This window comes from Carettochelys insculpta, chromosome 3 (assembly GCF_033958435.1).
Source record: "Carettochelys insculpta isolate YL-2023 chromosome 3, ASM3395843v1, whole genome shotgun sequence".
Lineage (NCBI taxonomy): Eukaryota > Metazoa > Chordata > Testudines > Carettochelyidae > Carettochelys > Carettochelys insculpta.
This window is the reverse complement of record NC_134139.1, coordinates 108,318,692-108,342,893: the sequence shown is the minus strand read 5'-3', so window position 1 is coordinate 108,342,893 and position 24,202 is coordinate 108,318,692. Positions and strand designations below refer to the sequence as shown.

Genomic DNA, 24,202 nt, shown 5'->3' with positions numbered 1-24,202 from the left:
GTAATGAATGTATTGGGGTACCCATAACCATAGAGTCTCAACTCCTCAAAGACAATAAGCTACACAGTAGCCTTAGAAGAAAGGGTATTCTTCTGAAATTCTGTAATAACACCACCTCCGTGTTAAATGCACTTTCCATCAGTAAATGCCAAAAAATCTGACAGTCTCTAATGCATTTATCTTTCCAACACTCAGATTTCAAACAACTTGATATTTCGATCCTGTGCAAGGTGTGGGCAGAGTGTTTGAGGAAGAGGCTACAAAAACTAAACGTGGAAGCTCAGAGAGAAAGCAGCATAATATAATACTAAACATCTTAAAATATAGTTATAATAAAGTAACCAAGGGTAGCAAACGCAGTCCTATACATGTGGTGGAAACATAGTGAAGGAAGTAAATTAAGTTTATATGCCAGGACAAAGGTCAAACAAAGCACACAATGTGATTCTAGTTCATTACAGCCCTTTATATCTCCCTTGGACATTTGTTTGAAATATGTTTTCATGTCTTTGGAACATACTGCTTTGCTGCTTAATACCATATTTACTTTCTGTCAGCAAGTGTTTTGGCCAGCTTTTAGGTTACACACATGATGCTGAGAGATCTAAAAAGGGAAGAGACAGTATTTAAAAAAGTCATAATATGTAAGTGACAAAGAATTACACAGTTTTATTATTACCAATATTATTACAAGCCATAATGCCTATAACCTTCACATACTGAAACACAAAAGGAATATGGAATTATAGACTTGATCCTGAAAGGTGCAGAGATGAGACACTCACTTGTAAATATGTGCACAGCATGTAGTGGGTACACAAGCTGGAACAAAGAGAAACCTCCACCTTGCTTCCTAGAACATTCAGGCAACAGCACTGGCAGGCCTTTCTGAATGGGTGCAGAATACCCCAAAGTGGGATGTGCTGAGTCCTCACCCATGAGCTGAGGAGAAGGGTCATTCTTGGAAACAAACAAAAAGCCCAGTACAGTGACAGAGAGAAAGCCGTGCTAGTCTATATATTATCAAAAAAAAAAAAAAAAGCAGTCAAGTAGCACTTTAAAGATTAACAAAATAATTTATTTGGTGAGCTTTCGCGGAACAGACCCATTTCTTCAGACCTTAGTCATATCAGAACAGACTCAATATTTAAGGCAAGGTGAACCAAAAACAGTAATCAAGGTTGACAAATCAGGAAAAAAAATAATCAAGGTGAGCAAATCAGAGAGTAGAGGACAGAAGAGGGGGAAGTCAAGAATTAGATTAAGCCAAGTATGCAGAAGAGCCCCTATAATGACCCAGAAAATTCCCATCCTGGTTCAAACCACGTGTTAATGTGTTAAATTTGAATATAAGAGTTCAGCAGCCTCTCTTTCCAGACTGTTGTGAAAATTCCTCTTCAGTAAGATGCAAACTTTTAAGTCATTGACAGAATGGCCCACTCCATTAAAATGCTGGCTGACAGGTTTGTAGATCAGGAGTGTTTGTCTGTTTTGTGCCCATTAACTCTTTGTCTAAGAGAGTTTGAAGTCTGTCCAATATACAAAGCATGTGGGCATTGTTGGCACATGATGGCATATATGTTAGTTGAGGAACATGAGAATGTGCCCATGATTCTGTGAATAACCTGGTTAGGTCCAGTGATGGTATCTCCAGAATAGATATGTGGACAAAGCTAGCAACGGGCTTTGTTGCAAGGAAAAGTCCCAGGACTGGTATTCCTGCAATACAGACTGTGGTTGTGGGTGAAAATCCTCATAAGGTTGGAAGGTTGTCTGTAGGAAAGAACTGGCCTGTCACCTAGGGCCTTCTGGAGCGTGGCATCCTGATTAAGGATAGGTTGTAGGTCTTTAATAATGCATTGCAGTGGTTTGAGTTGGGGGCTGTAGGTAATGACCAGTGGTGTTTTGTTCTTAGCTTTTTTAGGCTTATCTTGGAGTAGTTTGTCTCTGGGTATTCGTCTGGCCTTGTCGATTTGTTTTTTTTTTTTTTTTTTTTTTTTTTTATTTCTCCTGGTGGGTAATTCAGGTTTATGAATATTTGGTAAAGATCTTTTATCTTTCGGTCTCTGTCAGTAGGATCAGAACAAATGCGATTGTACCTAAGGGCTTGACTGTAAACAATAGATCTAGTTATGCATGCAGGATGGAAGCTAGAAGCATGTAGGTAAGTATAGAGATCAGTGGGTTTCCAGTACAGTGTGGTACCGATCAGGCCATCTTTGATTTGTACTGTAGTGTCCAGGAAATCTCTCTCACATGGAGTAATCGAGGCATAAGTTGATAGTGGGGTGCAGATTGTTAAAGTCTCTGTGGAATTCTTCTAGCGTCTCTATACCATGGGTCCAAATCATAAAGATGTCATCAATGTATCTTAAGTAGAGGAGGGGTAATAGGGGATGAGAGCTGAGGAATTGTTGTTCCAGGTCAGCCATAAATATATTAGCATATGGGGGGCCATGCGGGTGCCCATAGGAGTTCCACTAATCTGGAGGTATAAATTGTCCCCAAATTGGAATTTAATTGTGGGTGAGAACTAAGTTACAGAGGTCAGACACCAGATTGGCTGTGGTGACATTAGGGATGGTATTTCCAATTGCTTGTAATCCGTCTTCATGTGGAATATTAGTGTACAGATCCTCTGCGTCCACGGTAAAAAGGGTGGCGTTGTCAGGAACTTTTGAGATGGTTTGTAATTTCCTCAGGAAGTCAGTTGTATCTTGGAGATAGCTGGGAGTGTTGGTGGCATAGGGTTTGAAGAGGGAGTCCACGTAACTGGATAGTCCGGTGGTAAGGGTGCCAAAACCCGAAATGATAGGGCATCCAGGTTCCCAGGTTTGTGGATTTTGGGAAGTAAATAGAATAATTCAGGCTGGGGCTCAGATGGTGTGTGAGTGAATAAGGTCCCGAGTAGCAGCAGGGAGTTCCTTAAGTAGATTTTGTAATTTCTTGTGGAATTCCAAAGTGGGATCAGAGGAGAGAGGTCTGTAAAATATGGTGTTGGAGAGTTGTCTGTCTGCCTCCTATTCATAGTCTGACTTACGCATGATGACAACATCAATATCTATTTTGAAGGTACCATCACTGGAACTAACCAGGTTATTCACAGAATCACAGGCACATTCTCATGTTCCTCAACTAACATCATATATGCCATCATGTGCCAATAATGCCCAGAATCTTTGTATATTGGACAGACTTCAAATTCTCTTAGACAAAGAGTTAATGGGCACAAAACAGATTTAAAAACCCTCCTCATCCACAAACTGGTCAGACAGCATTGTAATGGAGTGGGCCATTTTGTTAATGACTTAAAAGTTTACATCTTACGGAAGAGGAATTTTCACAATGGTCTGGAAAGAGAGGCTGCTGAACTCTTCTATACTCAAATTTGACACATTAACACATGGTTTGAATCGGGATGGGAATTTTCTGGGTCATTATAGGGGCTCTTTTGCATACTTGGCTTAACCTAATTCTCGACCCACCCCCCATCCCTCTACTCTCTGATTTGCTCACCTTGATAATTTTTTTCTGATTTGTCAACCTTGATTACTATTTTTGGTTCTCTGTGCCTTAAATATTGAGTCTGTTCTGGTATGGCTATGATCTGAAGAAGTGGGTCTTTCCCAGTACAGTGGTTACCTTAGGGATCACATTCATATTTTTACATACTTAGGATGACAGAGATTGGAGAGATTTAGTAGATACCCAAAAGTATCAGTTGATACACACACAATGTTCTTTCACAAATATTTGTGATATTTTAAAAAGAATACAATTACTGTAATTTAAAATAATGCAAATATACAAAATACTAAAGAAAATTGCTAAATGCCAAATTGAGTTGTACTGAAAATGTTATCTACCCAACCACATTTTCATAGAAAGGAAAAAGTTAAAAAAACAATTCTTCCAACCTTTTATCTTTAAAAGCTGGAAGACTTAATCAGAAGTGGTACCTCTATTTGTGAATACTCCACTCCCTTACTCTGACCTCCCTTCAACAACATTGACCACTCTGAGGATTGTGCAGGCCCCCTGCAGAATGAGATTAACTGGTGCCTTGTGCTGTTACAGTTCTACCCATCTCCTGCAGATCGTTTACCCCTGGGATTCTTGTAGCTTGTTTTAGTCAAGAAGCAAAACCCAGGAGAGAGCAAATGTAGGCCCAAAGTGTCCAGTCAAAACTGAAACAAACCTGGAAATATACAGGTGAAGCTGAAGCTCCTTCCAGCCTCTGCCCCTGCCAACTAAATCATCCGCAAACATTATGCCTACTTTACAAGGTAAATATCGGGACACCTTCCCTTTAATGCTTCATGTGAGACTATGAATGGTAATTAAACAAAGAGACATGGCAGTTTAGGTCTCAAACACACACTACCATAAATGTATCAGAGAGTCCCAATCATCACAGATATTACTGGAAGGTGTATATGTATGGAGCATCAGGCAATAGCAGCTGCCAGATTCCTAAATAGGTGGAAAATATTGTGGGTAAACTGATTAAACCTCTTTAATCTCAGTTTTGGCTAAAGTTTTAATATTCAAATTATTGTTATATTTTATATTCGTTGCCAAATGCACAGTTGAGTAGGCTTTATAGCCAGGGAAAAAAAAAAAAAAAAGACATTTTTTATCCTGGCGGCCTCTTTTTTACTACTTTTGTCTCTACTAAAGTCTTGCCTCTGTGAAGTTTGCATTAGTTATTCTTCAGTTAGCTGTTGTCCACGGAGACTTTATTTGGATTTTGTAGTAGCAATTACATACTGTAATCTAAGTAATGAAGAGAGAGTGTTATGGAGCGGGTTTCATGTTGAAGCAAGATTTTTGGTCTGTTCTTTTCATCCTCCCCCTGTACTTCTGAAGTTTTCATTAAAGCTGTGCAAGGTGCTCAAAGCAGAAATTCAATCCCCAAAGTGTATGCAAGGGCTGGATAGGAAAGAGTGAAAATCCTCCCTGAATGAAGTCAGAACAGGTAGCATGCCGAGCGCAACGCTAAACTGATATAAACTGTGTCCTTGAGTAGCTGTTGGTCTGAAAGAGGCCCTGAGTGCTGCTAAAACCAGCACCTTAGTTATATATTTGGATTTCAACACAACAAAAAAGGATGCTTCTCCTAAGGCTCAAAGTGCCCTCTCATAATTAAAGAAATATGAAAAAAAATCAGTAGAAAAATCAGAACAGCAACACATTTCTCCTGCCACCCAAATATCAGTCAACATACGCATTACAAAAATCTCACATCCAACTGTAGCAAATGCCAGAAGAAACAGATGGGCTTTACAACAAATTCTTCCTCTTTTGGAACAAGCATGTGAGCCCTCAGGTTCTGAGACAACTACCTCTTTTTATGTTAAAGGACATTTAACTCAAGTGCTGCTTCTCATAGCAGCCTGTCATGAGAAAGGGGGAATGGGGTGCCAAAGGTAAGAACATGCCAACTCATTTCTAATTTAGTAAGGCAGAACCATCATCTTAACGCCATGCTGTGGATACTGGGCAGTCCAAGCAGGTCCAAGAGCATGAGTGTCATATGCTTTTGGCAAGATAGTGATTGTCAGACTTTCCACTGGCTTTAGCTTCTGACTGGATTTAGCCCTCTGAATAATTTATTGCAGAAGCACAATATAGAGGTGCGAAAAATATATTATGTTGGCAAGCTCTGCAGTTGTGAAGAAAGGCCGTAACTGTCTGGTTAGCTAGAGAATAGCTAGAGAAGGGGAAGGAAATAAACTGCATTTTTGGTCACTGCTGCTATCCCACTATCTAAAAGCAGCTAAGATTCTAACCAGAAGCAAGTTACAAATTTTGCTTAGAAGTAAAATCAACCTTTCAGTCATGGGCATTGCAGAATGTCTGCAAAATGCTCCTTCCAATGGCCTTACCTTGCAATTTTTATCATCTCTTTTCAGGACTGTCTCTCAGCCAACTGGCTGTCATTCCGGCCTCACTCAAGCTCTGAGAAAGACATTTTATGGCTCTCTTTAGCTACGTCTACACGGGGATGCTACATCCAAATAGCTTATTTCGATGTAGCAAAATCGAAATAAGCTATTTCGATGAATAGCGTCTACACGCCCTCCAGGGCTGGTGCTGGTTGGACAGCACTACATCGAAGTAGGCGCTGCAGGGGAGCATCTACATGCCAAAGCAGCCCACATCAAAATAAGGGTGCCAGGAACAGCTGCAGACAGGGTCACAGGGCGGACGAGCACTTCCGGGGCAACAGCTAGCCGCTCCCTTAAAGGGCCCCTCCCAGACACACACAGCCTGTACAGCACGTGGTCTGCAGAGCCACAGGCACGCACGCCCCGTCGAAGCAGTATGGACCCCCAGCAGCAGCAGCCACCAGAGGTCCCCACACCCGCCCCTGCAGGAGCAGTGCTTGCCCTGCTTAGTGCTATGCAGGAGACAGCTGACCACCTTTTATTCGTGGAAGAGGATCTGCCCCCAGGGGATGAGGAAGCAGCCCCAGACCTTGCTGCCCTCCTCCCTCCCTCCTACTGCACACACCGCCGGCTGTGGAGCTACCCCACGAGCACCGACTGGTGGGAGCGGCTGGTGCTCTGCGAGTGGGACAATGACTGCTGGCTCCAGAATTTCCGTATGAGCCGGCAGACATTCCTGGAGCTCTGCCAGTGGCTCACCCCTGCCTTACAGCACCAGGACACCTCCATGCGACGTGCCATCATGGTCAAGAAACGGGTTGGCATCGCCATCTGGAAGCTGGCCACTCCAGACAGCTGCTGATCCATAGGGCAGCAGTTCGGCATGGGCAAGGCCACCGTCGGGGCTGTCCTCATGGAGGTAAGAGGACCTGGGTGGGGGGGAGCCCTGGCGGGGGAATCCCTGGGGGAGCAGCCCTGGGGTGGAGGGCCAGACACACCCTGCACACCCCTCACTGGTGCTCTCTCATGTCCTTCCCCTGCAGGTCATCCGTGCAATCAATGCCCTGCTCCTCCACAGGCTCGTGCAGCTTGGGGACCTGGATGCTGCCATCGCGGGGTTTGCCAGCCTGGGCTTCCCAAATTGCTTTGGGGCTCTGGTTGGGACCCATATCCCCATCCGTGCCCCGGAGCACAGTGGAGGACGCTTCCTCAAAAGGAAGGGATACCATTCGGTGGTCCTCCAAGCCTTGGTGGACAGCCGGGGCTGCTTCCTGGACATTTATGTTGGCTGGCCTGGCAGCACCCACGACGCCCGGGTGTTCAGAAATTCGGGCCTGTGCCGCTGGCTGGCAGCAGGGACCTACATCCCCTAGCAGGAGATCCCTGTGGGGGACACCACCATGCCCCTCTGCGTCGTTGCAAACATGGCGTTCCCCCTCTGGCCCTGGCTCATGCACCCCTACACGGGCCACGTCACAGCCAGCCAGGAACGGTTCAACACACGCTTGAACCATGTGTGCCAGGTGGTCGAGCGGACTTTCGGCTGCCTCAAAGGGCGCTGGAGGTGTCTCCTCACCCGCCTGGATGCAGGCCTCACCAACATCCCCCAGGTTGTGGGCGTGTGCAGCGCACTTCACAACCTGGTGGAGAGCAAGGGAGAGGCCTTCTTCCAGGGCTGGGCTGTGGAGGCTGGCAAGGCCAACGTGCAGCCACCCGCTGCCCCCAGTCGCCAGGTCGACCCCGAGGGGATCTGGGTCCGGGAGGCCCTGCAGGCCCATTTTGACTAGGCTGTGGGGTGAACGCTGGCAGGCCACTCACTGCACCCCCCCATCCTCCCTGCCCCCATGCCCACACCACAGAGCACCCAAGAGCACACCCCCCCACTTTTCTTGCAAATAAATGGACATGTTGTTTGAAACCAAACAGTGTAATCTCTTATTAATAATAAAATGTATATATATAGAAAAAAAGGGGGGAACTATTTACATGGGGGGGCAAGTACCAGAACAGAACAGGGGTCCAGCACAAACTATATACAAATAATGGGGGATATGTACAAAGCGGGGGGGGGGCACGTCCTCGGCTCCGCACCCCTACTGTCCGGCGCCCAGGGTTGGAGGGTGCAACCCTCACCTCGGCCAGAGCCCTGGCCGAGGCTGGGTGGGGGCCGGGCGAACTGGCAGATACGGCCAGCTGGTGTCTGCAGGCCCCAAGTCCCCCTCGGCAGCAGGCCCCAGGCTGGCAGACGGTGGAGGGACAGCGGTCGGAGCGGCGCGCAGAGCAGCGCGCGGCGTGGCATGGGGGGCCAGGTGTTCCGCGATGCACTCGACGGTCCGCATGAAGGCCCCCCAAGCCTCCTGGCGCTAGGCCAGCACTTGCTCTTGTAGTTCCAGCTGCCGCTTCTCCACCCACAGGCGCCGCTCCGACACCTCCAGCCGATGTGGGAGGGTCGCGAGCAGCTGGGGGTCCGTGGCCGTCCTCTGCTGGTGGCTCCGCTGTCGGCCTTGTCCTGGGGCTGGTCGGCGCTCCGCCAAGGGGCTGGCCTTCTCGGATGGCCCCGGTGGGCTCTCCGGGACCACTGACACCTTGCTGGCGCTCTCCGGGCCCTCTGATGTTGCAGCTACAGAACACAGGGGGGAAGAAGAGTGGAGACAGCCGTTAGTCTGGGCCCTGGTCCGTGGCCCTTGTCCCCCCACCCCTCTGCTGCTGGTTCCCCATCCCCATCCCTGGGAGATGCTGCTGCTGCTGCTGATGGGTGTCCAACCCCCTCCCCGGGGGACCCTAGGTTCCGCTCCCCCCATCCCCAGGGATGGGGCATGGCACTGTCCTGCTGGGGGGCAGGGGCTGATGCACTCTTCTGAGGGACATGCCACGGCTGTCCTTGGGGCCATGGTCATCTGGGCATATGGAGGGCCCTGGTCATGTCTGTTGTCCCTGCCCCTTAGCCCCGGAGGTGTGCACCGGGGAGGTACATACCTGACAGTCCGCTCCCACAGTTGGGGGACACCCACTGGGCGGACACCCTGCTGGAGCTCCGGGACAGGATGGCGATCCGGAGCCCCCCATCGCTGGAGGAGTCCCCCTCCTCCTTCTCCGGCATCCCAGGGTGGGCTCCTGGGGGGGGCCCCTGGGGTGCAGGGCTGGCCTCCAGGGCGGACTCCATCTCCGGGGCCTGCTGGGGCTCGTCGGCTGAGGTGTCAAGAGTGGCCAGGGGCCCAGGATGGCCCTGAGCTCACTGTAAAAGGGGCAAGTGGTGGGGGCGGCCCTAGATCGGCTGGCCCCGTCCCGGGCCCAGGCGTAACCCTGCCGCAGCTCCTTCACCTTACTCCTGACATGGTCAGGAGTGCGGGCAGGGTGACCCCGGGCGGCCAGGCCCTCAGCCAGCCAAGCGAACGCATCCGCGTTCCGCGTCTTGCTCCCCATTACCTGGAGCACCTCTTCCTCCCCCCAGAGCCCCAGCAGGTCCCGGGTCTCGGCCTCTGTCCAGGAGGGGCCCCGCTGCCTCTTCCCAGGCTGGCTGCCAGGCTGGGAGCCCTGGCTCCCCTTGGGGGGGTGCCCTGGGGGCTCTTGGGGGGCTGCTTGGCAGCCATCAGTGCAGGGTGGTGGGTTGGGGCTGCTACGAGGCGTGCAGGCTTGCCGCATGGCAATGGTGCTGCCTGCACGCGCTCTCAGCTTCCTGCACAGGAACGCAGGGGGCGGGGAGCTTTAAGGGGCTGCTGCACGCGGCGACCATAGAGCTCAGGGGCTGGAGAGAGCGTCTCTCAAGCCCTCAGCTGATGGCCGCCATGGCGGACCCCGCTATTTCGATGTTGCGGGACGTGCATCATCTACACGTGCCCTACTTCGACGTTCAGCGTCGAAGTAGGGCGCTATTCCCATCTCCTGATGGGGATAGTGACTTCGATGTCTCGCCGCCTTATGTCAATTTCAACTTCGAAATAGCGCTCGCCACGTGTAGACGTGGTGGGCACTATTTCGAAATTGGCGCAGCTACTTCGAAGTAGTCGGCTCGTGTAGACGCGGCTTTTGGGGCTGGCTGAGATAGATAATGTTGGGGGTATGGACATAAGCATACTGAAAACATTTCAGCCTACATCTTCACACTAGAGCTATTAATGTTATATATAGACATTTTATGAGAGAAATGGCCAAGTAGATAATAGTGGTACTGTATATGATGTCTTTGGGGCACAAGATAATTTGCCAACAAAATCCATTGATGTCGCTCAGCAAGGAAGAGAGAAAGCTACAGAAGAATAATCCCTACCAGGAACCAGAGACTTCAATGCCATTTTATGATCCATGGTACCAAAGGCAAAGGATAAACCTAACAGTGTCAATCTAGACACTCAATCCTTATCCATCATCATCATCTAAAGCAATAAGAATAATGTATGTCCAAGTCCCATATGGAAATCCCAACTTCCAAGGGCAAAGAAGTCAGAGACACCAAAAAAGGTCATCTTGCCACAACCTTTTCTCTCTGATTAATTAAAGAGGATTTGACTATCAACTAGTATCTATGTCAAGAGGTGGCTCTTAGAACAGACACAAAAACACGCGTCTCCAGTCAGCATACTGCCCTGCTCAACAGAGGCAATGACAAGCTCAAGCACGGTATTTTTCTTTTAACAATGACTGGAAATATTAAAATCCATGTGTTTTATTTTTGACAACGTGCCTTTGAAGAGAACTCTTATTGATAAATCCAAGTTAATGTAAGTTCTTAGTACTAGAACAAAACTGTTTGGGTCACCCTGCAATAATTCCCCTTCAATGTCATACCAGAAGATATTCCACTGAGAAATGTTTTTCTGTTGTTCAAAGAGCAGAAAGGAAAGATGTACTCTTTTTGTGTTAAAAAGTGTCAGATTTTTTTCCATGGTTGAGAGTAAGTGCAAATCTCAAGAGTTTACACAATGTGCTGCATGATTACACAGAGAGATGCTGATTTGCTGACTGCCTAATCCCTGTGAGGTATTCTAAAATAAGACACAGTTGCACAAGTCACTACTTCAGGAATATTATGAACGTTGCATAAAAATCCAGTTGGTAAAACTGCTTTGCTGTCTGTTATATATTATCTCTAGGCAACAATACCCAAGAATCAATAGGAGCAGGAGACAATTTTCAGCGTTTTCTTTATTTTCAGATTTCAGTGAATGTTAAGTATAGTTTTGCAATAGTGCAGAACCACTAAGATTTATTTTAAAAAGGCCTCTCTTTGCAAATGGGATAGAAGTCCCTTGTATTGTATAGTGAACATAAGAACATAAGAATGGCCATACTGGGTCAGACCAAAGGTCCATCCAGCCCAGCATCCCATCTGCCAACGGTGGCCAATGCCAGGTGCCCCAGAGAAGGAGAACAGAAGACAATGATCAAGTGATTTATCTCCTGCCATCCATTTCCTGCCCTTGTTCTGAAGGCTAGGGCACCATACTTTATCCCTGGCTAATAGCCATTTATGGACCTAACCTGCAAAAATTTATCAAGCTCTTTTTTAAACCCTAATAGAGTCACCTAATAGTGTTGACATGTTTTTAAACAGAAAGCTACACGCGCTACTGTGGCATTGTTATGTCTGACTAGAAAGTAGCTGTGTAGAACACGGCTGTTTCTTATAGAAACAAATGTATGTGAGGGTATCTCACAAAGATAGTGTGTAATTGTTTGACAAACAGGGTCCTATACGAGTCCTTCATTACATGAATATAGGAATATTCCATGCTCCTTGTTTACTGATTTACATTTGTTCATTATTCATAGATTTCAAGACCATAAGAGATCGTTATCATCATGAAGTCTGACAGAGTACAGACCATAGTACCTGACCCAGTAATTTTTGCATCAGCCCCATAAACTTTGAGCTAGCATTAAACTTCTTGTCTTTGCAAGTGAAATCACAGACGTACCCCTCTTTACAAGACAGTGGCAGAAACATGATATTTGTGAATTATAAAAAGGAGGGGATTATGAGTAATGATGTGGAAGCTGTCAGTGAGCATGCAATATATATTTTATGAACTGACACTGAAGATACACAGGCCAAAAATGTCAGCCTAGGTTAGGCTTCTAAATTCATATAATATATGAAAATAAGTGGCTTGATTTTCAGAAATGCTGAGAAGCCAAAGATACCATTTAAGTTGAGTGATTTTTGACAGCTAGGTCTGAAAAATCTATGCCACAGCTTCTTGTTTTCCTAAATAGTAGATAGAGATAATAAAATTCTGCATATCCAGTGACTACCTCTCTAGTCTGATGAATGTACAAAGAGTACTGTTGCTGGTTGAAGACTGCATAAAACCATTATTACTTTCAAATTACTTCCGTGAGCAGGGTAAATGACATCATTCTATTGGTTATATTTTCACTCTGTCACTAGAGTAAATTGCATAAAATTCTTTGTGTAAATTGTTTTGACTCTGCCACCTCAGGCATTAGAGCTCTCTTTTTAACTAATAGGTTATACAGCACACTGAACCTGCATACCAACTCCTCCTCCTTGGCTAGTCATATTTTAAACGCAAACCACTGTATTTGACTTTTATATTACAATTCTATGATCACTTTACGTAGGACTGCTTGAACCTCCATGACAGACAAAAAAAGTGTATTGATATGACTTAAAGGGAAGGCAACGTTAATTTTAATGTAACACATGATAGCTAGCTGTATTTAATCAATACTGACATTTTTCTCATTGGAATACCTCATTTTGTCAAGAGAGGAGTAATTGAGAAATAAAGCAATAAGGCAGCAGACACAAATTCTAAAAATCCCTCCCAAAAGTAATGAATTGAGTTACTTAACATTAAAAAAAAAGCAGACAAAAAATTACATGAACCATCAAATCCTGCCTTTACAAACACACAAGTGAACACCTTGCTACTTCATTTTAGACAGCAAGTATAGTTATTTCTTTTCTCCCTGTATTTCCTTCTTTTAAAGGAAGCAGAATTGTTCCTACTTATTTGCTGGGGCATTCAGTTTGCTCCATATTGTAATGACCTTTTGTGGTCTATTGCCCAAGCTTCTTAAATACTAATCCCCAAATACCCCAATTTCAATCTATAACCTGGATTACTTATTATCTCAAACAGACATTTGCATCATCCCATTATTTTGTTTTAGGACCTTTATGCAGACTTGAAGGACAGCTTCTCATGCCTATTTTCTCTTCTAAAATATATGTACAACATGTGCACCTAGTGTCTCTTGGAAAAAGATGGTATTTATAATATGGATTTACTGCACTTGCACAGCAGGCAGACTATGACAGTTCAGTCCATTAGGACCATGAAATTAATAATTTTCATTAGAGGTCTCATGAGCTATCTTGCTGAATCTTTTAAGAGATGTTTTTTAAATAGGTTCTTGGACCCACACTTGTGTGCACCAAGAAACTAAGATACAGTAGAGGCTTGATTTAGCTCTGGGTTATGCCAACTGCAATACCTGGGGCCAGAGTTGTGCTGGCAAACTCTGCTCTGCTGTGTTGAGAGGGATCTATGTATGTATGTAAATAGGTACTACATAAATTAGCAGTAGATGTCAGTCAAGATTATCTAGCATAGCTCTTAGCTTTGTAGACACAAAGCTGGTTATTCTACATTGTGAATGGCTTCCTTCATTCATGCAGCCTTGACTCTCGAATTCTCAACATGCTCAGAGCCTGTCAATGATCAGTGCAGCCCCAAAAGCAGGCAGTGTTAGCCACGAAGGAGGGGTAAGGCACAGTGGGAATGCACTGAATCAATGCATTCTTGGGCAGCCTTGGATGACGGGGTTCTTGTGGAGTCTTGTTCTCTCCTGCCAACAGGAGGTGGTTAAAAAATACTTGTTAGAATTATTTTCTCAATAAAAATGCCCTATTCACAAAATCAACATTTTCCATAAAAAATTTCGGGTTTTCAGAATAATTTTGATTTTCCATCACAAAAAATTGAACACATCTTCCTAACTCTCTGCCAGTGAAATTGACCAAAAGCTTTCTGGGAGAGCTAGCTCAAGGGGACAGAAAAGCAGGACACAGGGCTTTATTTCTCCCTGACTTTCTTCTAGCACCGAGGGACGGAGCAGTAAAGAACACAAGGATTCTTCATTTATCTGGCGGCTAGTTTGCAAGTCTCTTGTCAATTTCCATTTTTGGTTCTTGCAAAATAAGTATTTTCTTTGAATCCCTTTCTGGGAAAAATTTTGTATTTTCAGTGTTTCACCTGATTCAGGATTATGTTATTTTTTCCATGTGAAATTCTTCACAGAAAAGGGATTCCACCTCTCAGCCCTATTTTATTTTATTTTTGCCAGCTCGACAGCTGGCATCCTCCTTAGACTTTCTCCTGCACAGGACCTTTAGAAAATTTATGCTTGCTTCTACCAATGCAGGCCTTCAGCTGTCAACAGCCTCAAATGTATTTTTTCCATATATCAATTCCTTATTGTAGGTAGTCCGTTGTGTCCAACGATGACGTCTTGAGCTTGCACAGGTTCATTGGCTGAGAACTTGCATGTGGCTGAGGAGTCCAAGCTTGGAACAACATGGGCGTTCACAGTGGGAGCAAGGGAAATGTGTGGCTCTTTTGGTGCGGCTGCTGCTGTTGCTTTCTTCCTTTCACGAGTATCAATGAGGTGTATGTGTCGCTGCTCCTCAAAGCTGTCATGTGTGTGTTGTATGAGAGCATGCCAGCCTGTTCAGTCTTTTGCATGCTGCTCTAGCTGATTTGGTTTTAAATCAGCATGAGCAATGTTGGCCTTCATGCAGTCTTTATACCTCTTGCAAGGCCTACCTTGATTCCTTTTGCTCTGGGAGATTTCACCGTAGAGGAGTTGCTTAGGGGTTCTTGACTCCTCCATTCGTGTGGCGTGCCCTGTCCAGCAAAGCTGGGCTTTCAGAATCATGGCTTCAATGCTTGTGGTTCCTGCTCTGTCCAGGACTTCCAGGTTTGTAACTCTGTCCTGCCATCGAATGTGCAGTATTGACCTCAGACGGCGTGTATGGAAGCGCTCCAGCAGTTTTATATGTTTTCTGTACAAAGTCCAGGTTTCACAGCCATACAGGAGACTGGTCAGGACTACAGCCTTGTACACTTTCAGTTTAGTGGACTGTTGGATATTCTGATGATTCAACATTCGTGCTCTTAGACGTCCTAGTGCCCATCTGGCCTGGCAGATTCTGGCATTGATTTCTTTGTCAAGGGAGCCATCATTGGCTATCATACTGCACAGTCATCAGCAAAAAGGGCTTCAAGGATGAGCCTCTCAAGCGTCTTGGTTTTAGCATTCAGATGACGAAGGTCGAAAAGTGACCCATCAAGTCTGTATTTTATGTAGACTCCAGGGTCCAGGTCCCTAACTGTGTGCCTGAGGATGCACGTGAAAAAGAGGTTGAACACCACTAGGCCCACCACGCACCCTTGCTTCACGCCATTGGATATCTCAAATGCATCTGAGAACTCGCCTTTTGAAAGAACAAAGCCAGTCCTGTCATCGTGGAACAGGCGTATGAGGTTAACGAATCTTCTCAAGCAGCCAAGTTTTGACAGGATAATCCACAGGGCTTCTCTGTTGATGGTGTCAAATGCCGTGGTCAGGTCTATAAAGATAGCGTACAGATCCAAGTTCTGCTCTATGCACTTTTCCTGGACCTGACCAACAGCAAAGATCATGTCAATGGTGCTGCGACCTGGGTGAAAACCACAGTGTGCCTCGTAGGTTCTCCTTTGAGATGCTGGTGATCAGACAGTTGAGGATGACTCGAGACAACATCTTCAGCAGTAGGGAGAAGGGAGATACCTCAGTAATGTCCACAGTCAGCTTTGTTGCTCTTGTTCTTGAAGACCAAGAGGATTGTGGCATCCTTAAAGTCTTTGGGCATATCTTCTTCCCAGATGCTGATCAGGATGTTGTGAAAGGCTTCAAGTGACACTGGTCCTGCTGCTTTGAAAATTTCAGCAGGGATACCGTCCATCCCAGGGGCTTTGCCAGAGCTGGTCTGGCTGATTGCCTTTTTGACCTCATCCATTGTAGGGGGCAGGTCAAGACTGTCTATGGTGGGTTTCTGAGGGATCTGGTCTAGGGCTACAGGGTCAACAATGGAGGGTCTGTTGAGAAGGTTGCTGAAGTGCTTCTCTCCACCTATTGGAGATGCTGTTCTTCTCCCTCAGAAGGGTCATGCCATCTGCAGACAGGAGAGGTGTAGTACTCAGCTTTGAAGGTCCATATATAGCTTTGATAGCAGTGAAGAACATCTTGGAGTTCTTGGTGTCAGCATAGTATTGGACTTCATCAGCTTTACCCTCCCACCACTCATCTTGGATTTTGCGAAGTGCCGTTTGCACCTGGCTCTGAAGGTGTTTGAAACGCTCATGTTTGGAGATTGAGGACTGATTGCTTTGCCATAGCAGAAGTGCATTCTGTTTTTCCTCTGAGATCTTCATGATGGCCTCGTCATTTTCATCAAATCAGTCTTTGTGAACTCAAGAATTCACGAAAAAATCCTTATTAAAATGTTATTTTCCCTAGAAATGCTAGGAAGTTGCCTCAATTCACAAATAATTATATATATGAGTCAAGTTTTGATTTTCACCTGTTTATTTTTCTAATAACCTATTGTTTTGGATTGATAGATGATCCCAGATAGCACCTTCACAAGAGGAAATATATTAACATACAAATGAAAAGTTCACCATGGGCATCCATGAGAGGAATAAAAGCACAGATCTCAGAACAATAATTTAAACATAAGAACAGACACAAAAGGATTTAAAATGATTATTTTGACCATACCCAGCAGTTCTCTCCTGAGCAATATTTGTTGTAATTAATAAAAACTCTCTCTTTACAGGAAAATATAGTCCCAGTTTAGAGGTTTAAGCAGAAATCTGTTTTAGATAAATATCATTCAGTACTAAAGATTTGTTCTTCTTTTAATATCCTGTTTAACCAGAACTACATAACGCACACATACTTTTTTTTTCCAATAAATTGAGAGAGGAAAGTAACCATCATTTTTAATTTAGCAGCATCTGTATCTTCTCCTTGTTTTGAGGGCATTTCAGAAATCACGCATCCTCATTTTCTGTCCTGTAAAAATGTCATTGTGTCCTTCAGGGGATGGAAGGAGAGGGAGAATGTAGGTAGAGAGACAAGTAGTAATGTCCCGTCTGTTTGACTTACATGTCTGTGTGTTACAAAACAAGTGTACTGAGACATAGGCTTTTCAGGTCTATTTCTATAGTAGGTAAATGTTATCTTTTAAATAGATTTACAGTGTAATTAGAACAGATGCTGATACTTAAAAAAATAAATTCCAATTTGCACTTCTCTCACAATACTAACTTGCAAAGATAAAGTTCATAAATGAGTATGCTTCTAAAAGAAGCTCAATTTAAGGAGGTTGTGCAGGGGAGGTGTCAGGCTATAGAAGATGTGATTTTTTTTAAAAACATGCTAGTTAGTGATTCAGAACTGTCCAATTGCTTTCTTCATAAGTCTCATGCATGTCTAAACTCTCAGCTATCAATTTTCAATTTTAGCCACTTTATATGCATTTTACAAGAAGTTGTAATGGAGGAATTTTAAGATACCAATTTTGCTGTACTCTTCAGATTTTTCTTTCAGCTTCCTCCACCTATAGGTATTCTTTTTTATTAATTAGGTTGTGCTTCGGGACAATGATCCCCTAAAAAGATCTCTTTCCCCCAAATTTATTTGAAAATCATTTTTTAATTTATAGGTACCTTATGTTAATGACCAGGACTGTCAGACAGGTTATTCACTCAAATTTATATTACTTCTAATCACCTTTAAAATTCCTGTGACAAATAGTAAGGCCAATGGAACTGGAAAGTGGAAAATCCAGTGGAAAAACTCTGTTTTAATGGGCATTGAAATAGAAATAGTCTCTAGAGTAAAGACATAGTTGGCATGTAGAAAAAAAATTGAGAAAATTTGAGCAGATTAGTGTTTGTGCTTTTTGTTTTCAGCTGCAAAGGGAATGACAGTGTCTCTCTGTGATTACAATAATTGAAAAGAACTACCTTGCATGTATGATAGGAGGAATCAAACTGGAACCAGTGATTTCTGATAGACATTGAATTTCACCCATGTAGCTAATCCCATTGAAGTCAGTGTGACTTATCATCCAAGTAAGTCAAACAATATTTGGCATCATATCAGACAATTGGGGGGAAAAAAATCCCTGTGAATAATTCTAGCACTTATCAGGCTGCTACATTTGAGCATTATAAAGCAGCTGAAAGGGTGCTTGGGGCAAAGGCACTTGATATTTTATTTATTGTGTGAATCATGGTACACTTTGACAGACTCTTAAAGAGCCAGTATTTTCCTTCCAGAAATATTTACAAAGTTAATCCTTTTGTGATAGTGTTCTAATAAATCAGGTAATGAAACGCAAAGCAAAAATGTTTGTGGTGACTGTATTTGTGTTTCTTATATTTCTTGGGTTGTAGAATCTCAAAAAATTGATCTTTTCAGCAGTTAAAAATAAAACCAAGCCGGCATTTCTGTTCCTCTCTTATTTTACTTGCAGGAATAGTTCTGTCAGTTTTGATTTCAGGAAACCTTACACAAAGTAGCCAAGGAAATAAATCTGTTACAGCCTACCCTAGTCTTAGGGCAGACTAATCTGTCCCATCTCTTAGCAGTAATGAATTTTATAGATACACAGGAAGACATCTGAGACAATGTAGTGCTTATTGCTTAAAAGTAAACAGTCTGTTGGGCAACTTCCAGTTCTTGGGAAATGCATTTAGCATGTATTAGTAAATTCTGTGTTAATGGGGGCAAGTGCAAGTGATAATCCAAATGACAATATATCGGACACTGTGCTACAAAAATATTTTAATCATTTATGGTACTTCATGTTTGCTTGTGAGACTATCATTTCAACTTTAAATATAGTTTTAATTAAAAAAAGGACTTGATAACAGAAGGTAAGAAGAAGCTTCTTACTCACTGCAAAGGAACAATTTCTAGACTAAGCTGTTAAAATATGCTAAAATATATGGGACATTGAAACAATGCCCATTGGCACACATTATTCCTAATTATGCTGTTTGACTACAAAGTACCAGGATAAAGTTGCTTCTGAAATAAGTTTGATTTTTTGTACTTACAGAAGATTTTTCACTGTAGCAGTTTTGCCAAATTCTCTGCCTACAGTAAATTACTCTCAAAATATCGGTTTTTACTCGTGTAACCACTGTAGTTCAGTTGCTTTAAGTTACCTCTGTGCATCTCAGGTAAACTAGTGTTCTGCACAAAATACATAAGTCACATTAAAAAGGAAAGGATCCTGAGGGGGTCGACAATATTGTGTATTACTTGGGAATCAAAACTGAGAAGTGATGAAATTTTCAAATATAGCTATTAAATATCTGAGCTCAGTACTGTACACGGTTTTGGACAACTGTTATCAGCCTAAATAACAGGACCTGTATAATCAGGTATAATAAGGCAGATATTGACAACAATAATGTCTTTTAGATGTATAAAAATGAAGAAGGATAATTTTATGGTTAATACATAAGACTGGGACAAAGGAGTTCTGGAGTTCCAATTTCAGGAATTCAAATCTTCATTCTGTTACAGGTTTTCTTTAGCACATCTTCTATTGCTGTGCCTTGCTTGCACATCTGTAAAATGGGAATAATAATTCCTTTACCTAACAAGGATGCTCTGAGAGTAAAGTCATTTATGATTATGAGGCATTTGAACTTTACAGTGAGGGAAAGTACATAAAAGCATATACATAAAAGTCCTTCCAAATCATTACTGCTTGTTCTCTTTAGCGTTCACCCAGAGCAAAATTTGATTCCTGAAGTATACAATTTTTATAACCTCTGTGAAATTACTTTTTTTTTTTCTATACAAGATGTAGTTTGGAGATATAAACTGGTTACTCTTATTCCATTACAGGCTTTTGCGATCAATAGATTTAAAAAAAAAAGACAAGGTGTTACAGAGCTACAGCTGACAAACAGTATCTCACTTCCCATTGTGAAAAATAGCACACATTTATTGACTGATATGCTTGTAAAAATAATTAACGCTGAAAGCCCATTTTGTAAAAGTAGTGTTGGCTTAAAGAATCATGCTTCCAAACTGAGTATATTTCAAATTCTTATTTAGAGAGAAATTATGATCTATGCTGGAAATATTAGTAATGTTATATTTAGGAAGCAACTGTTCCTAAGCCCCCAAATGTATTGTTTAGCTGTAAATGGTAAAAAAATTACTATATTCTAAATGAACAGGAAGCCTCCTTACAAGCAAACATGGCATCCTTCAAGCTGTCACTGACTTAAATAACAAGAAAAAAAAACATTAAATTACTTCATGAGAAGAAAGCTATTTTTTTCTTCAAAAATCTCACAATTGTTCTGATTATATTTTATTAGCCTATAAAAGAATAACCCCCACTGACAGAGGTAGGTCCAGAGATGGTATAGGAAATACTAACCTCTTCATTCCCTACTGCTCTAAATCATATTCTGAAGAATTTAAATTTTTCATTTAGGAAAAGTAGTTTCTAGAAACACCTGGTTGTGACTGAAGCCTTTTTACACAAATCCACCACACAATCCACACACAATCCACCACGGTCTGACAGTAGGCACAGACATTTTCTAAATCTTCTCAACATCACACCCAGGATGCTGAGTAAACAAGTAACCATTAGAAGCAGGCTCCCCTCCCAACCAGCCCACTAGAGCCAGGACACAGCAATTAAATCACATCCCCACTGTAACAGGCTCTTGCCCTCCCTTCTTCCCCTGTGCCCCAGTAGGGCGTGGGGGTGGGGTCCCCAATGCTTATTTGGCTGGGAAGAAGCATTTCAAGCTGCCTTCCAACACAAACAGGGTCTTTTGGAATCAACATTTCTCCTCACAGAGGCTCTACAAAGATCCACTGTGGGTGTGGGGGAGGGGGAGCAAATTGACAAGTTCCATGCCAGCTGGGACTCAGGCAACCTTACTGCTTGAGCCCCACCCCAGCTGATGTGGGGTCATCAGTTTCCCTCTGTGGTGGCTCTGCTAACAGCCAGAGCAAGGGGAAATTGACAAAAATTTTGTTGCACACCTGGACAATTCTCATGGCACACTAATGTGCCACACCACACTGGTTGAAAACCACTGATCTATACAACATTAATTTTTTACTTTTATTATATTTCTCCAGATTTTGAAAATGCATGCATAGGGTTGCCACCAATGCTCTGAGCACATATCCAATAAATAAAAAACAATAGAGAAAGCACTGCCCATAAATATATTCATCACAACCTACACCCTTTCTTTAAAAAAAAAAAAAAAGGGGGGGGGGAAGGGGGATTTGTATCATGTTTGGAAGGTTAATAAAAGCCTTTTAGTGGTGTGGATAACTTCCAAAATTGAGGAGCATGGTAAAGGGATTGGAGCTAGGACACCAGGATAAGACCCTTGTTCTGCCTTCTGGTCAATCCGGTAGTAAGGGGAAAATTCCTTTCCAGACCCCAAGGAAAAAGGAGACCAAGCATAAAATCTACAGTGGATCATAAAGAAACCTGGTCTTACTGTAATTCCTGTTGTTGCCAACCTAATCTCAGTAAGAAAGAACTTTTCCAGAATTGCCTAGGGTATAATTTCCCCTTCCCACTCACCCAGAAAGGCAGTATCGGCATCTCATTCAACCATTTCTTGTTCCTCTTTGCTCCGTCCAAGTGAAGTCTGGGGAGCAAGGTATTGGAAATTATGGGTATGCTGTGCACCATAAGATTGTTTACACACTAATTCCAAATCCCAATAGAAGAATTCAAACACAGCATGCCTCTTTGTAAGTGACACAATAGGCAACTGTGATAAAAGAGTAACCCTAGGAATAGTATGACTAATAGGAAGCAGAGTGCGGTGGTGGGTCAGTGGCACAGGGGGAGATATTTTAGTTTATAGTGAATCATGACCCACTTCCCAAGCATAGCATTGACCATGGTCATGAATGTATAGATTGGCGGCTATGGAAAGAAGAAAATCAAAATAGAACCCACCATATTTTTTCTTTTTTAAAAGTTGTCAGTCTAGGTTTAGTAAAACTTCTAATACAGGTTATTTTTCTCTTTATGGGCTCTGAAACAACACTCAGCTGTGCCTGCTGACAATTTGTGGTGTAACTTATGTACACTGTATAGATCAAGTTTCTGTGCCCTATTTACTGTATCACATTTTCCTTACAATTTAGAAGATTCAGCATCCTTTGGTGTGGGACAAGGGGGTGGAAGTAATAAAGCAGCAAAACCTCTAATTTCTTTCTCTTGAGGGCCATGTAGTCCCATTTCTTAAAAGACATGTTTAACATAAACCAAAAGGAAAACTGCAGAAGGAAAAAAAAATTTCTAGGCAAAATAGGAGAACCCTCATTTAAATAACAACTTAAAAAGATGCAGAGAAAGCGTCTTTTGAAGATGAGTTAAACATAACCCATTACAGACAACCATTACAAGCAACAGAAGATTACTAAAATAATTTTGATATGTATTCTCAGTTTCTTCTCTGTTTATCTACAAAATAAAACAGTTTTGCCAAGTGGCTCTACATATTTCCACTTTTATATACCGTGGTGCCTTGTGGTAAAACCTCTTCTAACAATGTCAGTTAGAGCACTCAGTAGTCCTCACCTTTCCCTTTACAACAAGGTGCATTGAGTCAGGCTATAAGCCCCTTCTGTACTTCCACTGTGAGCCCAGATGGATGTGAATCGCCCATCTCTTTGGAACCTGTCTTCTTCCCATTTTGTGATTATTATCTTTTCACAGTTCTGGGTTATGGGGGAACTGAAGAAACAAAGGGGTTCCTTGCAGTGCTTCAACTGCCTAGGAGAAGGACTTTTCCTTCTGAGAATTCAGTCTTACTCTCAAGAGTTCCCAGAGATATGGAAACTCATTTGCAGTTCCCCCTACTAAATAAAGCCATTGAGACTAGACCTTCCAAAACCAATCAGGCTTCATGTCCTACAGCTAAGAGAATATGAAGGATAAGGTTCCAAGGAGCAACAACTCCTGTTAGGGTCAGATTTAGGTGCTGCAGCTCCCTGAATAAAACCTCCAAGGCTACAAATGTGGTCAAATTTGATTGCCCTGGTTCTGGAAGAAAGAACAAGGAGACAATCTGGCCGTTCTCATTGGTGCTATACCTCGCGTCTCCCAGTTGTCGGAATCCAAATGAAAGCCCTGCTGCTGCAGGATCAGGGTTGGTTCCAACTTCTATTTCTGGATCCAGGAAAATGACATTCCATTGGGATACCAGAGTCTGGGCTGTCAGCTCCTTCAGTTTTGTCTATCACAGCATTGAAGAAGCAATAAAGATAAAGACAGCTCCTGTTTCCAGTGGAGTTCCCATGAAGAACTGTCAGGTCCATCTTATTCTGACAGGAGTGCCATGGTTCCAAAATGGAGATCCATTCCATTCCTGGGTTCAAGAGCAATAGGTGCTGGAGTTGGGGACAAGGTCGAATCTGAGGTTGTCCATGTCATCAGATTTCTCATGGGTTTTTGAGCTGGCTATGACTGCATCATCAGTTCTGCAGCACTCCATCACAGTAACAGGCTAGGATCACTGCATGGCTCTGATTGATTCATTGGGTCTGAGTGGAGGAAAGTTTCCAAAAGGAGGTGTGTCTCTCTGGTACTAAGATCTTCGTCCTCATTCACTGTTAAGAGGAGGAGACCAAAGGATGCTGTCGGTCTGAATACTATTCCTCCTAGGACCTGTATGGTGTTCCCAACACCTGGCACTCTTTACTTCAATTCAGATCAGCTACTGGCCCTGGTATGCTCTCTCTCTGATCCAGATCCTTACCAGGAAGAAGAGAAAGCAAGAGCACTTGCTTACTTAGCACCCTGTGGTCTGCCTCCTGCAGGCACGTTCCCAGACACTGGTCACTGGGGAGAAAGGCAGTCCTGGGATCTGTGGTCTTATTGGTAACCACCTTAGGCATTTTCAGTTAAACTTGCAAGTGGATAGAGAGGTAATGCTTGTTGTGTTAAAGAGCTGACAGTCCGGAGACCCATGGATTTGACACCTCTGAATCTGTCGACTTTCCCAACAAGTAATACCTAATATGCTGTCTGAGGGGAAAGGCCAAGAGGTAGCTTTTTGAACAAGAGCATTCCAAAGTGGCTTATGAGCCCAGTTTATTAGAAGACTATGTAGGTTTGGCTCTGGCCTCCTCCCTTTTCAAGGCACTGTGCAGTTCTACAGTTTGGTGAATAGTAGGGTGTCTACTTGAAGTCTTCCATCAGTGACTGTAGA

At 43.4% G+C, this 24,202-nt stretch overlaps 1 protein-coding gene across 5 annotated transcripts in view; it reads left to right on the top strand.

The window, feature by feature from the left end:
* The window catches only part of AKAP7 (A-kinase anchoring protein 7), a 158,081-nt gene that overhangs the window by 92,271 nt on the left and 41,608 nt on the right, over positions 1 to 24,202 (top strand). Inside the window, exon 8 of one of the 5 annotated variants that reach the window (XM_074990565.1) lies at positions 5,916 to 6,002. The exons of the other annotated variants lie outside the window; for them this stretch is intronic. Within the exon in view, the coding sequence (XP_074846666.1) occupies positions 5,916 to 5,965 (50 nt within the window). The 3' untranslated portion in view covers positions 5,966 to 6,002. Of the gene's footprint in view, positions 1 to 5,915; positions 6,003 to 24,202 lie in introns of those variants that run through there. 5 annotated transcript variants of the gene reach the window in all.